General features: G+C 41.6%; 2 gene segments (V, D, J or C); one reads left to right on the plus strand and one right to left on the minus strand.

The window, feature by feature from the left end:
• The window catches only part of LOC118971267 (immunoglobulin kappa variable 2-28-like), a 628,396-nt gene that overhangs the window by 385,717 nt on the left and 224,927 nt on the right, over positions 1-17,752 (plus strand).
• Positions 12,643-13,380, minus strand: LOC140847886 (immunoglobulin kappa variable 3-15-like). The segment is given in 2 exon segments: positions 12,643-13,055; positions 13,278-13,380. Coding segments are annotated over 2 exon segments (501 nt in total).

The raw sequence follows: 17,752 nt of genomic DNA on the forward strand, positions 1-17,752 counted from the left end.
TTATGTCTAAGAGGTTTTTGCCTATGTTCTTTTTTCTAAGAGTTTTATGGTTTCATGACTTACATTCAGGTCTTTGATCCATTTTGAATTTACTTTTGTGTATGGGGTTAGACAATGGTCCAGTTTCATTCCCCTACATGTAGCTGTCCAGTTTTGCCAGCACCATCTGCTGAAGAGGCTGTCATTTCCCCATTGTATGTCCCTGGCTCCTTTATCAAATATTAATTGACCATATATGTATGGGTTAATGTCTGGAGACTCTAATCTGTACCACTGGTCTGTGGCTCTGTTCTTGTGCCAGTACCAAATTGTCTTGATTACTATGGCTTTGTAGTAGAGCTTGAAGTTGGGCAGTGAGATCCCCCCTATTTTATTCTTCTTTCTCAGGATTGCTTTGGCTATTTGGGGTCTTTGGTGGTTCCATATGAATTTTCGAATTATTTGTTCCAGTTCGTTGAAGAATGTTGCTGGTAATTTGATAGGGATTGCATCAAATCTGTATATTGCCTTAGGCAGGATGGCCACTTTGATGATATTAATTCTTCCTAGCCATGAGCATGGGATGAGTTTCCATTTTTTAGTGTCCCCTTTAATTTCTCTTAAGAGTGACTTGTAGTTTTCAGGGCATAGGTCTTTCACTTCTTTGGTTAGGTTTATTCCTAGGTATTTTATTCTTGTTAATGCAATTGTGAATGAAATTGTTTTCCTGATTTCTATTTCTATTGGTTCATTGTTAGTATACAGGAAAGCCACAGATTTCTGTGTGTTAATTTTGTATCCTGCAACTTTGCTGTATTCCGATATCAGTTCTAGTAGTTTTGGAGTGGAGTCTTTAGGGTTTTTTATGTGCAATATCATGTCATCTGCAAATAGTGACAGTTTAACTTCTTCTTTACCAATCTGGATTCCTTGTATTTCTTTTTTTTGTCTGATTGCCGTGGCTAGGACCTCTAGTACTATGTTAAATAATAGTGGGGAGAGTGGGCATCCCTTTCTTGTTCCCCATCACAGAGGAAAAGCTTTCAGGTTCTCGCTGTTCAGCATGATGTTGGCTGTGGGTTTATCATATATGGCCTTTATTATGTTGAGGTACTTGCCCTCTATTCCCATTTTGCTGAGAGTTTTTATCATGAATGGATGTTGAATTTTGTCAAATGCTTTTTCCGCATCTATGGAGATGATCATGTGGTTTTTGTCTTTCTTTTTGTTGATGTGGTGGATGATGTTGATGGATTTTCGAATGTTGTATACCATCCTTGCACGCCTGGGATGAATCCGACTTGGTCAGGGGGTATGATCCTTTTGATATATTTTTGAATTAGGTTTGCTAATATTTTATTGAGTATTTTTGCATCTACATTCATCAGGGATATTGGTCTGTAATTTTCTTTTTTGGTGGAGTCTTTGCCTGGTTTTGGTATTAGGGTGATGTTGGCTTCATAGAATGAGTTTGGGAGTATTCCCTCCTCTTCTATTTTTTGGAACACTTTAAGGAGAATGGGTATTATGTCTTCTCTGTGTGTCTGATAAAATTCCGAGGTAAATCTGTCCAGCCCAGGGGTTTTGTTCTTGGGTAGTTTTTTGATTACCATTTCCATTTCTTTGCTCGTAATTGGTTTGTTTAACTTTTGTGTTTCTTCCTTGGTCAGTCTTGGGAGGTTGTATTTTTCTAGGAAGTTGTCAATTTCTTCTAGGTTTTCCAGCTTGTTGGCATATAGGTTTTCATAGTCATCTTTAATAATTCTTTGTATTTCTGTGGAGTCTGTCGTGATTTTTCCGTTCTTACTTCTGATTCTGTTGATTTGTGTTGATTATCTTTTTCTCTTAATAAGTTTGGCTAGAGGCTTATCTATTTTGTTTATTTTCTCAAAGAACAAGCTCTTGGTTGCATTGATTTATTCTATTGTTTTATTCTTCTCAGTTTTGTTTGTTTCTTCTCTGATCTTTATTATGTCCCTCCTTCTGCTGACTTTAGGCCTCATTTGTTCTTCTTTTTCCAGTTTCGATAATTGTGATGTTAGACTGTTCATTTGGGATTGTTCTTCCTTCTTCATGTGTGCCTGGATTGCTATATACTTTCCTCTAAAAACTGCTTTTGCTGTGTCCCACAGAATTTGGGCTTTGTGTTGTTGTTTTCATTTGTTTCTCTATATTCCTTGATCTTTATTTTGATTTGTTCGTTGATCCATTGATTATTTAGGAGCATGTTGTTAAGCCTCCATGTGTTTGTGAGCCTTTTTGTTTTCATTGTGGAATTTATTTCTAGTTTTATACCATTGTGGTCTAAAAAATTGGTTGGTAGAATTTCAATATTTTGGAATTTGCTGAGGTTCTTTTTATGGGCTAGTATGTGGTCTATTCTGGAGAATGTTCCATGTGCACTTGAGAAGAATGTACATCCTGTTGCTTTTGAATGTAGATTTCTATAGATGTCTATTAGGTCCATCTGTTCTACTGTGTTCTTCAGTGCCTCCGTGTCCTTACTTATTTTCTCTCTGGTGGATCTATCCTTTGAGGTAAGTGGTGTGTTGAAGTCTCCTAAAATGAATGTATTGTGGTCTATTTCCCCCTTTAGTTCTGTTAGTATTTGTTTCACATATGCTGGTGCTCCTGTGTTGCATGCATATGTATTTAGAATGGTTATATCCTCTTGTTGGACTGAGCCCTTTATCATTATATAGTGTCCTTCTTTATCTCTTGTTACTTTCTTTTTTTTGAAGTCTATTTTGTCTGATATTAGTACTGCAACCCCTGCTTTCTTCTCACTGTTGTTTGCCTGAAATATGTTTTTCCATCGCTTGGCTTTTAGTCTGTGCATGTCTTTGGGTTTGAGGTGAGTTTCTTGTAAGCAGCATATAGATGGGTCTTGCTTTTTTATCCATTCTATTACTCTGTGTCTTTTGATTGGTGCATTAAGTTCATTTACATTTAGGGTGACTATTGAGAGATATGTACTTATTGCCATTGCAGGTTTTAAATTCATGATTACCAAAGGGTCAAGGTTAGCCTCTTTAGTATCTTACTGCCTAACTTAGCTCACTTATTAAGCTGTTATATACACTGTCTCGAGATTCTTTTCTTCTCTCCCTTCTTATTCCTCCTCCTCCATTCTTCATATGTTGTGTGTTTTGTTCTGTGCTCTTTTTAGGAGTGCTCCCATCTAGACCGTCCATGAAAGATGCCCTGTAGAGGTGGTTTGTGGGAGGCAAATTCCCTCAGCTTTTGCTTGTCTGGGAATTGTTTAATGCCTCCATCATATTTTAATGATAATTGTGCTGGATACAGTATCCTTGGTTCAAGGCCCTTCTGTTTCATTGCATTAAATATATCATGCCATTCTCTTCTGGCCTGTAAGGTTTCTGTCGAGAAGTCTGATGATAGCCTGATGGGTTTTCCTTTATAAGTGACCTTTTTCTCTCTAGCTGCCTTTAAAACTCTTTCCTTGTCCTTGATCTTTGCCATTTTAATTATTATGTGTCTTGGTGTTGTCCTCCTTGGGTCCTTTCTGTTGGGAGTTCTGTGTATTTCCATGGTCTGTTCGATTATTTCCTCCCCCAGTTTGGGGAAGTTTTCAGCAATATTTCTTCAAAGACACTTTCTATCCCTTTTTCTCTCTCTTCTTCTTCTGGTACCCCTATAATACGGATATTGTTCCTTTTGGATTGGTCACACAGTTCTCTTTATATTGTTTCATTCCTGGAGATCCTTTTATCTCTCTCTTTGTCATCTTCTATGAGTTCCTGTTCTCTGGTTTCTATTACTTCAATGGCCTCTTGCATCTTATCCATTCTGCTTATAAATCCTTCCAGAGTTTGTTTCACTTCTGTAATCTCCTTCCTGGCATCTGTGATCTCCCTCCGGACTTCATTCCATTGCTCTTGCATATTTCTCTGTATCTCTGTCAGCATGTTTATGATTTTTATTTTGAATTCTTTTTCAGGAAGACTGGTTAGGTCTGTCTCCTTCTCTGGTATTGTCTCTGTGATTTTGGTTTGTCTGTAATTTTGCCTTTTCATGGTGATAGAAATAGTTTGCAGAGCTGGGACAAGCGACGGCTGGAAGAATTTCCCTTCTTGTTGGTTTGTGGCCTTCCTCTCCTGGGAGAACAGCGACCTCTAGTAGCTTGTCCTGTGCAGCTGCGCGCAGACAGGGTTTCTGATTCCTGCCCGGCTGCTATGGAGTTTATCTCCACTGTTGCTGTGGGGGGTGATCTGGCTCAGGCTGCTGCTCCAAAATGGTGGGGCTGCATTGGAGGGGGAGCGGCCAGGAGGCTATTTATCACCAAGAAGAGGGGTTTCCATGCTCCCTGCTGCCCAGGGGGTTAGAGTGCCCAGAGATCCTCAGATTCCCTGCCTCTGGACTAAGTGTCCCACTCTGTCCCTTTAAAACTTCCAAAAAGCACTCACCAAAACAAACAAACAAAAAAATTAAATAACTAATTTTTTTTTAAAGCTGCTTGCTTTTCTTTGTCCTCAGGCGCCAGCCTCTGGGACCCACTCACCGGTCTTGCTGCCCTGTTTCCCTATTATTGGGGTCCCTGTCCCTTTAAGACTTCCAAAAAGCACTCACAAAAAAAACAAAAATGCTGCTCGCTTTTCTTTGTTCTCTGGCGCCGGTCTCAGGGACCCACTCACAGGTCTTACTGTCCTGTTTTCCTTGTATCCAGGGCCCCGCGCATGCACTGTGTCTGCACTCTGGTCCAGATGGCTGGGGCTGTGTGTTCAGCAGTCCTGGGCTCCCTCTCCCTCCCTCTCTGTCTTCTCTCCTCCCGCTGGGAGCTGGGGGGAGGGGCGCTCGGGTCCCGCCAGCCGGGGCTTGTATCTTACCCCCTTCGGGAGGTGCTGGGTTCTCGCAGGTGTGGATGTGGTCTGGATGTTGTCCTGTGTCCTCTGGTCTCTATTCTAGGAAGAGTTGTCTTTGTTATATTTTCATAAATATACGTGGTTTTGGGAGGAGATTTCCACTGCTCTACTCACGCCACCATCTTGGCTCCCTCTCTCTGAGTTGCATTTTTATACACAAATTACACCACTTTTCTCCTCTATTATTATTATTTTCTAAAATTTTTTTTGGTATCATTAATCTACAATTACATGAAGGACATTATGTTTACTAGACTCCCCCCTTCACCAAGTCCCCCCCACATCTTCATTCACAGTCATTGTCCATCAACTTACTAAGACGCTGTAAAATCACTACTTGTCTTCTCTGTGTTGCACAGCCCTCCCCGTGCCCCCCCACTATACATGCTAATCATAATGCCCCCTTTCTTTTTTCCCACCTTTATCCCTCCCTTCCTACCCATCCTCCACAGTCCCTTTCCCTTTGGTAACTATTAGTCCATTCTTCGGTTCTGTGCTTCTGATGCTGTTTTGTTCCCTCAGTTTTCTTTTGTTCTTATACTCCTCTATTCTTTTTGTATGTAGATTTTAATATAAAACATTTCACATGAAACATTCAAGTAAAATGGACACACCAAAGAGATTCTCCATGATATTGTACGGCTTCACATTGCCCTCTGTATACCACCTTATAGAGTTACAGATTCACCTCATCTTAACCAGAGAAAGCAATAAAGTAAACTCCTTTTTCTGATGGAAACAACAGCAGCAAGGATAAGGTCCCAGGGCAACATCCAGAGTCACCAGTAGCAATGTTAGTACACACTGCAGTCTCGAGCTCATGAGCAGTGTTCCAACCACATCACTGGATGAGTTCAAGCGCTTTCATCCAGGGTACATTTCCCAGCTACAAAGCCCCAAGCCTTATCTTCAGCCTTCCCAGTGTAACTATGTTCCTTTTTCCATCATATCTCTCATCTTAGGGCTGGTGGAAGCAATCTGTCCCAGTAAGATGAACTAGTTTCCATCTCATTCCTGGGCCACCAAAGTCGATACACAGGTGGTGGGACTGTTACGGGGAAGGCTGAGCTGTCACGTCCCAGGAGTTTCCTGCTGGCAGAGCCCCACCAAAAGCAACACAGAAGCAAGTGTTCAGGAGTCCCAGGCCCAGAGCCACCCATACCCCTCCCCACTGTCCACAGGGAATCCTGGTGTTTGGGGCTCCCACCCTGGGAGAGGCTTTCATGCTCTACTCTGGACCATGAATTTGAGCATCATCTGCCTCCCCAGGTCTCACTGTGAAGATGAAATGTGCCCCAGACCTATGCTCACAGCAGTGACTGAATTCCCAGAGACATTCTCAGATGACAAATGAATCATGAGGTTAGAACTCACGTTTAGTTGCCAATGTATAGACAGATTGTGGACCTACTGGCGGTGAGTTTTCACAGACGTGTGCTAGTGGTTCCCCTTGTGGGCAGATGGTCAACAGAAAGATGAAGGAAGCTCATTGTCCACATTAGAGCTCAAGTCAGAACTGCACACCAGTCAAGGGCCAATACTAGTGTGCTTGGAAAAAGTTGCATGGAGCATGGAAAGTGCCCTCTGTTAAGGGGCCTCACTCTTATGTACACAGCAGCCTCAGGGAGATGTGGTTACACTCTCAAGTATATTCATACAAATACACAAACACATGTGTCTTTGCTCTCATTCTCCCTTGAAGGGTTTCCTCGATCTCAGTCCTAAATCGTTTTGCATGTCTTTCTAAGATTTTAAAATTTCAACTCTCACCACAGTTTTTTTCCAGGTCCCTGAATCCATCACCCAGGATATCCAATCCAAAGGACATATACATATCTATTATTTTCTAATTTCTATCAATTTCAATTTCATGCAGTCTAATCATTAATTCAATTGATTATTAAATTGTCTGAGTTGCCTTAAAAGTTTTCAGATCTGAAATCTTAAGCCTGGAAATGATTTTCCCATAGAATCATTTACAGAAATCATATCCTGAAAAAGTTTGCCTCTCCCTACATACCTTCTCTTGGAGAAGCAGTAGAAAGACAGAGGTTGGGGCCAGGTTAGAAAACTGGAGGAATACTACTCAGCAATAAACATGGACAAACTTTCAAAAATATGCCTATTGAGGGGAGTCAGATACAAAAGACCACATTCTATGTGATCCCATTCACATGACATTTCTAGAAAAGGAGAAGTTACATGTCCAGAAAGTAGATCAGGGTTTTCTGGGGCTGATTGAGGGACCAGTGGCTAACTACAAATAGGACCAAAGAAATATTGTTGATGATGGAAGTACTCTGAAGATGGACTGTGATGGTAGATGTTAAAACTGTACATATTTACTCAAATTTATGGAATAGTGCACTTAAGATTGGTGAATATTGCGACATAAATTATATCTTCATAAAACCACTTAAAAAATAGATCAAATCACAGCCCTGAAAGAAAAGAGCTTCATTACATTAGGCTCTGAAAATATAGATGACAAACGTATTAAACCACACAAATAATCAGCCTTATATCAGAGAGGGCATTCTGTCCACCCACAGATAACAGCAACTGGGAATAGTGGGGAAATCATCAGCCCATTTATCAACAAATACTAGACTTCAATACATCTTGTCTTCATGTTGCTTAATTATAGTACAGAAAAATAAACACAAATAAGAATTGTCAGTAGCCATGGCAACACAGAAGCCAGGCATACCCTGAGGCCTCTCCTGAGCCCCCCACACCCTACAAGGTCAGGCCCTGCATTTTGGTGCTTCACGTTGGAGTCCACAACCACATAAGCCATTTATTAGTCACATGGGTTCCTTCTGCCTTTCTTATCTGGATCAGCATAAGTTTTATTTACTACATTGTATTTTCCAAACTATACTAATATAACTAATTTATTTCTACTACCTAACCCTATGCTGACCCTTGTATCCTCAAAAAAATAAATTCAACTTCTGATCAATTCTGTTTACAATTCAGATGAAGATAAATTCAATGACAATAGGAAAATAGGATGTATGCTAGACAGTGATTGGGTGGGGCTTCAGTATTAGATAAGGAGCAGAAAAGGGCAGAAATCACTACAAATAAGTACAAATGGAACTACCTCATGATCCAGTAATTTCACTACTGCATATATTTCCAAAGGCAATGCAAACAAGAATTTAAAGTGATACATGCACACCGTGTTAATAGCAGCATTATTCACAAACAGCCAAGAGTCTACTGATGGACGAATAAAGCAGCTGTGTATATATACACAGTGGAATATCATTCAGCCATGAGGAAGAAAGACATCCTGCCATTTGCAGCAACATGGATGGACGTTGAGAGCATCATGCTCAGTGAGGTTAGTCAGACAGACAAACACAAATACTCTAGGATCTCACTTATATGTGGAATCTTAAAAAACTGAACTCATGAAAACAAAGGCTAGAATGATAGTTACAAGAGGCTAGGGGATTGAGGGATTGGGGATTAATAAATTAAGGGTAAAAATTTGAAACTAGTAGATAAATAGGCCCTGGAGAGCTAATGCACAGGTTAGTGATTATAATAAAAACTACTGTTGACTTCAAAGTTGTGAACTTTAAAGTTGCTAAGAAACTAGATCTTAAATTGTTTTCACCACATAAAAGAAATTATAATTTTGTCACACAATAAAGGTGTTAGCTATCTATGGTGCTAATCATATTGCAACATATAAATGTACCAAGTCAACATACTGCACACCTTAAACTTCCACAGTGTTGTATGTCAAATATTTTTTAATGCTCTTAAAAATGACAAGAAAGAGATAAACTGAGACAACAGGTCCAGAGGGTTGATTTCCCTTGTGGTTGAGGTGGGATCTTACCAAACACAGGCCAGAAACAGGGCTCAGGTTAAGAATAACACTGAACAACTGGAAATATTCCACTGGAAGAGAGTGTCACCTGATCCAAACCAGCCCACCTAAGGGCTTAGGAGTGGCTTAGGACATGGACTAGTATAAACATATGTCAAACAGTAATAATGGAGATTAACTAATAATCAGGTTTTTCTCACATAGAAATTCAGCCATCAAATCTAGAAGACCACTTGTCAGGTTCTAGTAGAAACAGGAGCTGAAAGGCAGAGGAAAGTCAGGAGGCAGATGCCAGTGTATCTGAGGACCTGATGCAGATGCAGTGCATTTGAGGTAGATGTGGAGGGGCTGGTGAGTGGAGCGAAAAGAGGGAGGACTGAGCTGGGGGAGGGTCAGTCCCGGGCTATGGAGGAGCAGAGGTCACTGTCTCTTCTGCAGAGAAGGTGACAGCACAGCCTCACCTCCAGGGCTGCCTCCCTTTGGGAACCAACTGCCTGTTCCTAAGGCTTCCCTTCTCCATGGGCCTGAGAGTGAATTCGACTCAAGGTCTGCTGTCACATGGGCCCCAAACTGAGTGCACTCTTCCTGGCACCTGACATGGGACAGGACTCTGGGACCATCTCAGCCCTGTTTCTGGAAAAGGTTCCAAAATGAGAGATGTTCCCACTTTTTCTGGGAACTACTTTTAGACACTGACTCTTTTACAAAGAATCACCACATGGTGATCAACAAATAGAAATTAGGAAAAGCCCTTTCAGGAGCTGTTATTGAGTCCCACCTTCCCCCTCCTGGAAGCGTTGGAGAGAATCATGTTTCTCCAGAAGGATGGGGGGCACTTTCTGGGGCTGCACATCTGCTTCCTGCGTGAGGAAACCATAGCTGAGGCTGGGCTAAGGTGCTCTGGGAGGTCAGGGTGCTGCCCTGAGAGGTGGGTGTCTTGATGAAGTTACAGCAAACCCTGCCTGGGAGCAGGGAGTGCTGACCACACACCTGGAAAAGTCAGAGATACTGGGGTGCAGACAGGGATGGAGAGCTGGTGCCACCCAACTCTTCTCCCTCCTCAGGCAACAGCTCTCCGTGGACCACAGGGGGGACAGAGGACAGTGAGGTGCTCACCTCCTCAGAGGGCCCGCATTGCCAGGCACCCAAGGAAACCAACTGCAATGAGAAATGTCGACATGACACTGTTATTTAAGGATTACTAGAAAGGATGAAGGATTTGCCTGAGCTTTCATCCAAAGGGCAGGAGAAACGGCCGCTTCGGGTCAAATGGGCACCATCAGGGAGAGTGAAAAACCTTTGTCTGATTCTCATGATCAGGCAGGTTTAATGAACACTTAAACAACCAAGGGCTGAACCCAATGAGGATAAGTTGAGAAAAAAAGTCCTATGTTCTCCTGTTCCTGGGTCACAGCCCCACACCCCCTTACTCATCCCTGTGGAAAGGAGCATCTGGGATGAGGGGCTCCACCTTGCGCAGGCGCAAGGACCCTTGGCCGGCCTGAACCTCCCAGAACTGCTCTGGGTCCTCACAGGAGAGCTGCCTACATCTTAGTGGGACCCGGGCTCCCCGGGGATTATAAGCACAGGAGCCGCCCCCCTCAGGACCAGACATGTGTCTACACGCTGTGGAGGGTCACACCCACCACATCTGGGACCCCGGGTACATCCTCAGGGGCAATTTTGGGCGGGGCAGGTACCTGGGGCTCCCGCCAAGGCATCACCAGGTGCGACCACAACCGGACTCCACCGGCCCCGCCTCATCTTCCTGGGGATTTGCACCAACCTTCCCGCTGTCCACCACAGTGGTCATAGGCAGACAAACCAGTCCCTTCTAGGGACAGGGTCTGAGCCCTTTGGGAGGATGGCAGGCAGCAAGTAGTCTACTGCTCCTGTGTACAGGTAAGAGAAAGTCCCCAGGTGGAGAGTCACCTCAGGGCCAGACCTCCTGCTCCCTCTTCCCTATTCAGAGCTCTCCCACTGACCACATCCTTCAAACAAAACCCCAGTCCTAGGAGAGGCCCACGGCGTCCTACACAGCATGGCCTTTGATCTACTTCCCCCGCTGTCCCCCTTGCACACTACATTTTAGCAACATAGCCTTCCTTCTTTTTCTACGTGTGATCACAGATCTGCCTCAGAAATGTACTGTTTCCTCAAACTAGGACTGTATTTCCTGGAGGTATTCCTATGGCTCATTTCTTCTCTACTTTAAACATTGATTAAATCATATATTCTTAGGGTAATATTGCATGACCATCCATGGGTGGATTGCAGAAACAGGTTCCCCATCTTTATCCCTCCCCCTACCTACGCTTTATGCCATATCACTTTACAGTTCCTGTGTCAAGAGGCAGGAGCTATTTACCTTCTTCTTCAATGGCATCACTTGCACTGACCTAGAATGTGGCAGTGGGACACTGTGGCGCTGTGAAGCTAGGCTTCAGCAGGCTGTATGTGCTCGCTCGCTCTCTCTTTCTCTCTCTCTCAGGACCCTGCTACCTGCCATCAAAGTTGAGAACATCTACCAGATCAGGAGAGACATGAAGCCAGTCACCTAAACAGCCCCAGCTGATGGTCAGCCAGCTACAGAAATGGGAAGGAGACGAAAGAGATGCGATCCTTTGTACATCAGCTAGCACAGAGGTGACCTGTCAGCTAACTTCCAATACCTGAGCAAACCAGCCAAGGACAATCAAGCCTGGCCCATATTAACAGAACCTCTCAGCTAACCATAAGCATGACAGCAATAAAAACACTGCCATCTTGAGCAACTACACTTTTGTGGGTGGTTTATTACATGACAATAGCTAACTAATACCTCATTTGATTTTAAATGTCTCCTCTCAGCCAACAAGGTTTAGCCCTGGCTTTCTTTATTTTTCTTTGTAGTACTTACGAAGTTGTGGATTGTCTGTCTCTCCCAAATGGACTGAAAGCAGATATTTGTGCTCTTGACACATAACATGCATGCAAAAATCATATCTTGAAGAAAATAATGGCATGGATTTCTTTATATCAGTACTTTGATTATATTTCTAATTACTGGGAGAAGATTTCATATAGACTAGTGTTCAGAGGAGACCGGTGAGGTTTGCAGCAATCGTTCCTGAAGCTCAATTTCATTATTTAACAAGAAGGGGAAGGAACAACACTGAAATGACCAGAGTCTTCCACTTTTAATCTGGAATGGGCAAGTTAATTATCTGTTACCCAAGGAATTCAATTTACAGCATGCTTAGAGCCACTAATTCCTTCACTCACAAATTCAACAGATATCTTTAAGGGAAAGCTGAGAAATTTTGAGACAAGGCAATGAGGAACACTATCAGATCTTTCTAGAATGACAGCTGAAATAATTACAGAATCACCTTGTAAGAATAAGCACAATGGAAAGAAATGGACTTAACAACAAAGGGTGGTACAAAACGGAACAGAGTGGGAGAGCAGCTGCAGTGACAGTGGCCAGAAAGGCTTGGCTGGAAAACAGGGTCCATGGAAAGGAAATGCAAGGGAGGGATGCTGCATGTTATGTGGAAGGTTTTGAATAGGAGAGGCCAAGGGTTTGCTATTGGGAAGATCGAGAGTTGGAGGGTGATTGCACTTATAGAAGGAATTCAGTGAAAATAAGGAATTAAAATAGAAATGTGCCAGTCAAGGAGGAACAGGGAAGAGAGACTTGTTCCACCAGGTGTACAATTCACAGGACATGCTGAAAGCGGGTGCCCAACCTTCCTGGCTCACTCAGGGGATCGGTCCATTGGAAACATGCACGTCCCTATGGCACAACTCCTGACAGCATTTCTAAGAGATCTTTAGACTGTTGTTCTTCAATGATCTCCCACAAAAAGGGATCCAGAATAAACCAAGTGGCTTAATTTTCTCCTGGACTCTACCTACTGCCAGGAATCAGTCAGGAGGTGCGCCCTCTTAGAAAGATAGAGGGATGTGTGTGTTCAAAGCTGTGCTGGGAGGAAGCAGCTGGCCCAGCAGGGATGCACTGGCCCGCGGCCCTGGGGTTTGTGTTCGAGGCTGAAGCACTGTGGGAGGATAGCTGTTACCCTGCTGGCAGTAATAAGTTGCCAGATCCTCAGCCTGGGTGCTACTGATGGTGAAAGTGAAATCTGTCCCAGACCCACTGCCACTGAACCGGTCGGGGACCCCGGATGCCCGGGTGGATGCATAGTAGATGAGCAGTTTTGGAGCCTGCCCAGGCTTCTGCTGGTACCAGGCTACGTAGCTGCTAGCACTTTGACTGGCCCTGCAGTTAATGGTGACCCTCTGTCCTGGAGACACAGCCAAGGAGGCTGGAGACTGGGTCATCACGATGTCCCCGCAGGCACCTGCAATCACAAATGGGTAAGGATGACACACACACATACACCACTTTATGCTACGCACTTTGAAATACGCCATTTTAAAAATAGGCTTTCTGATGACACTGCACGCCAATACAAAATTGAGCCTGTATTGGAAATAGCCAGTATTTCTTATTACATCTAAAAAATTTTTAACTCTTAAGAGATATTACTCCAAAAGGATTGTGTCACTTCTGAATTTCTCACCTGTGACCCAGAGCAACAAGAACATGAGGACCTGCGTCTGTGACACCATCTTGCTGCCCCTGCCTGCCTGCTGCAGCTCAGCTCCCATGGCATAGGCCCCTTTTATAAACCCTGAGCAGCTGCTCTGGGCCTGGAGGGGTCTATGCAAAGTAATCAGTCAGCAGAGAAGTGAGTTTCATAAGCCGCGGATCGTGAAAGTCTCCACTGTAAACCACGAGCTAAACACGCCATCACTGAGGTGTAGTCGGGTGACTAGAAAAGACACACAGCTCAACACAGAAGCTCTCAGATTAACATTAGAGGCTCTAAAACTACAAACAGCTTGAAGATCTAATGAAGAGCTTCTATTCAAATCCAAAATGTCTTTAAATGGGTTCAGTTTCCAGAAATGATAGGCTATGTTCTTCCTATCAGCAATCCTAGGGAAATCATGAAACACACTGGGGATAAAAGGAAGAAGGGTGGGAGGGAGGGAAGCAGAAGGGAATGGAAGGGACAAAAAGAAAATGCAGATATTTGGGCCCAACTTACTCTTAAATCTATGACCAGAACATGTTGGATCGCTGAAGCCACTTTTATCCTAAATACAATGTAAAACTTCAAACACTTAAGCTTGGGTTTCAGGGCCACAACAATAGAAGATGGGCCCAGGACATCCTCATGTGGGACCTAATTTGAGCTGGGGGACAGAGGGACTCTAATCTCCAAGAAAATGAATAAAAGAGACACCAGACCCTACCGTTCCCATAACCACAGGGAACAGAAAAGAGTGCTCCAAGTTTGCCCCAGGAAAGGAGAGGACAAAAAACAAACAATATTTTGGGGGGAAGTTATGGCCAAAACCAAACCTTGAAAGGATTTTTACTCCATGTATAGAAGGTTTATGTGAGCCTGCCGCTCTCCACTCTTAAAATTTAGGTGAAGCCCTTCCTACTGCTGAAGCTAGAGGGCATTATGCCAAGTGAAATAAGTCAGGCAGAGGACGACACCTACCATGTGATTTCAACGAATGGTTGGCGGCCAGAAGGGAAGAGTGAGGGGGATGGGTGAGACAGGAGGAAGGGATCAAGAGGAACAAACTTCCAGTTATAAAATCATTCATGAGATGAAAAGTCCAGCATAGGGAGTATGGTCAATAACCCTGTAATATCTCTGTATAGTAACTGTACTTCTCGTGGTGAGCATTTTGTACCTGGGCATAATTGGCACCATTTTTACACCAGACACTGATATGTCAACTATCTTGCAAACAAAAAAACATTCCTATGTTATAGGGGTGTTGTGAGAACTAACTGATACAAGACATGTAAGGCCCTCAGCAAACACTGCTTTGACGTCAAGTAAAGAGATAAAAAAAATTTAGCTCGTGTCATGATTGTCACGATGATTATTTGATGATACCGCAAAGAAGTTCAAATTGGAAAATACTGTATTGTTTCACTAGCTGAGGGCTGACTTAATTAGTGCCAAACCTAATACATTCTCTCTCTCTCCTTTCATCTGTGTCTTGTTTATTTATTTGTACCGTCTCCTAATGTCATGGTAACAGTATGCATCCTTATAGATTTGTTCCAAGAAAATTCACTCTTCCAATTATTTTCTTTCCAATTTTCATTAGTGTTTATTTACTTGAATCCCTGCCACTAAACACTCATGTTACCATTATTTTCTATTTTCTCCAATATGAAAAAAAGTTGACTATTTAACTATTTTTTCTACCACTCTCTCACTTATTATTAGTATTATTGTGGGTGGTAAGAAGACAATGTTAGATCTACTCTCTTCTTGAACTTTTAACTTTATAATATCATATTGGTTGTTTTTTAATATGTCCCTTTTTTGTTTTTGTTTCTAGTAAGGACACATAACGTGGGATATACCCTCTTAACAAACCTCTAAGTGCACAATACCTTACTGTTAGCTATAAGCACTGTGCTGTACAGATCTCTGCAATTTACTTATCTTGTGTAACAGTAACTTTATAGCCATTTAGCAAGAATTCCACATATCCCCCTCCTGCTCCCCTTATAACCACTATCTTATTGTCTATTTCTATACATTTCATCATTTTAGATGCCTCAAATAAAGGGAATTATGCAATGTTTGCCCTTCGGTGACTAATTTCAATCAGCATGGTGTCCTCTAGATCCATCCATTTGTAGCAAATGTTAATATTTCCTTCAATTTAAGGTTGAGTTAGATTCCCTTGTATATACGCACCACATTCTCTTCATGCACTCACCTGTCAGTGGAGTTGACAGGGTTGTTTCCATATTCTGACTCTCATTAACAATGCCACAATGAACAGAGAGTGAAAAACTCTTCAGAACCCTGATTTCAAATCATTTGAATATATACCCAGAAGATTGCTGGATCATATGTTAGTACTATTTCCAACTTTTTCCAGAACTCCATTCTATTGTCTGTAACAGCTGAAAAAATTAACATTCCTTTCAACTGTGTTCAAAGGTTCCATTTTCTCTAGAACCTCAGCAACATGTATCAACTTTTGTTTTGTTTTTTGCTATTAGCCAGCCTAATAGGCTTGAAGTCTTTGCAATTTGCATTTCCCTAATAATTAATGATGTTGAGCATCTTCTCATACACTTGTTGGCTGTTGTATGTGTTCATTGGAGAAATGCCTATCAAGTCCTTTGCCTATTTGTTAATCAGGTTATTTGTTGGCTTTGTTATTGAGCTGTAGGAGTTTCTTATGTATTTTGCATATTAATCCTTATCAGATATATGGTTTGCAAATATATTCTTCCATTGCGTAGGTTGCCTTTTTACTCTGTTGATTGTTTCTCTTGCCGAGTATTGACTTTCTAGTTTGATGCAGTTCCAGTGGCTTATTTCTGCATTCGTTGCCCATGTTTATGGTGTCATATCCAAGAATCCAATGCTAAAACCAATGTTATGAATCTTTCCTCCTGTATTTTCTTCTAAGAGTTTTGCAGTTCAGTTCTTACATTAATTTTTTGAATTGAGTTTTGCATATGATATTAAATAAGGATTCCATTTGTATTATTCTTGTTTTTCTCTATTCTTTATTGCATGTGGGTATCCAGTATTCTTGACACAATTTCTTAAAGTGATTATATTTCTCCATTGTGTATTCTGGACACCTTTGTCAACAATCATTAGACCATATGTGCATGAGTTTTATTTCTGGGCTCTTTATTTTGCTTCATTGGTATATATGTCTATCCTTATACTCATACCATACACTTTTGGATATGGTAGCTTTATACTGTTTTGAAGTCAGTAAGTATGAATTATTGATCTTTATTCTTTCTCAAGATTTTTTTTGATATCAGGATCCTTTGTGGTTCCATATGAATTTTAGGATATTTTTCTATTTCTATAAAAATGAAGACACTGGGATTTTGTTAGACATTGCATGGAATCTGTAGTTTGCTCCAGATAGCATGGACTTTTTCACAATATGAACTCTTCCAGTCCATGAACTTAGAATATCTTTCAATTTATCTGAGTCTTTTATAATTTCCTTCAGCAGTGTTTTATAGTTTCCAGTGTATATATTTTTGACCTCCTTATTTAAGTTGATTCCTAAGTAACTTTTGTGGTGCAATGGTAAGTAGTATTGTTTACTTGTTTTCCTTTTAGATTATTTATTCTCGAAATAATAAAAAGCATATATTAAAAACTGACAACAAACATACTCTGTGGTGTAAACTTAAAGCATTTCATATAAAATCAACAACAAAGCAAGAATACTCACTATCACTGCACCGATGCAAAATAATACTAGAAGTCCTAGCCAGAACAATTAGGCAAGAAAAATAAATATAAGCATTCAAATCAGAAGAAAGAAGTAAAATTATCTCTGTTTACAGGTGACATGACCTTTTATGTAGAAATCCCTGACAATTCCCCCAAAAACAAGACTGTTAGAACTAAAGAACAAAGCAAAGTTGCAGGATACAAAATAAATACTCAAAAATGAGTTGCATTTTTTTTATTTTTATACTTGATTTATATGTGAATCGCACATTTCTCCCTTATAATTATTGTTATCATTATTATTATTATTTTTAATAAAATGCTGAAGTGGTAGATAGATGCAAGATAAAGGTAGAAAACATAGTTTAGTGCTCTAAAAGGGCAAATGTAGATGATCAGGTGTGTGCCTATAGACTAAGTATTAATCCAAGCTAGACAAGGGCAACAAAACATCCACGGATGCAGAAGATTTCTCTCAAAACAGGGGGGGTGGGGTTCTAAGCCTCACCTCTGTTGATACCCAATTTCTCACCTGTTGGCCCCCCTGTGACTGTGCCTGTCTTAGGTTGTTCCTCCCTTGAGGAATCTTACCCATCTCTGGCTAACCAGTCATCTTCCGGGGCCATACAGGGAAATGTTAAGTTAGTAAGTGAGAGAGAAGCAATATTGTTTGAAAGGGTTAGCTTTTTACTTCCTTGCGGATTTATGCACTGTGGCTTTTATGCCCAGCA

Source organism: Manis javanica, chromosome 1, assembly GCF_040802235.1.
Source record: "Manis javanica isolate MJ-LG chromosome 1, MJ_LKY, whole genome shotgun sequence".
Classification (NCBI taxonomy): domain Eukaryota; kingdom Metazoa; phylum Chordata; class Mammalia; order Pholidota; family Manidae; genus Manis; species Manis javanica.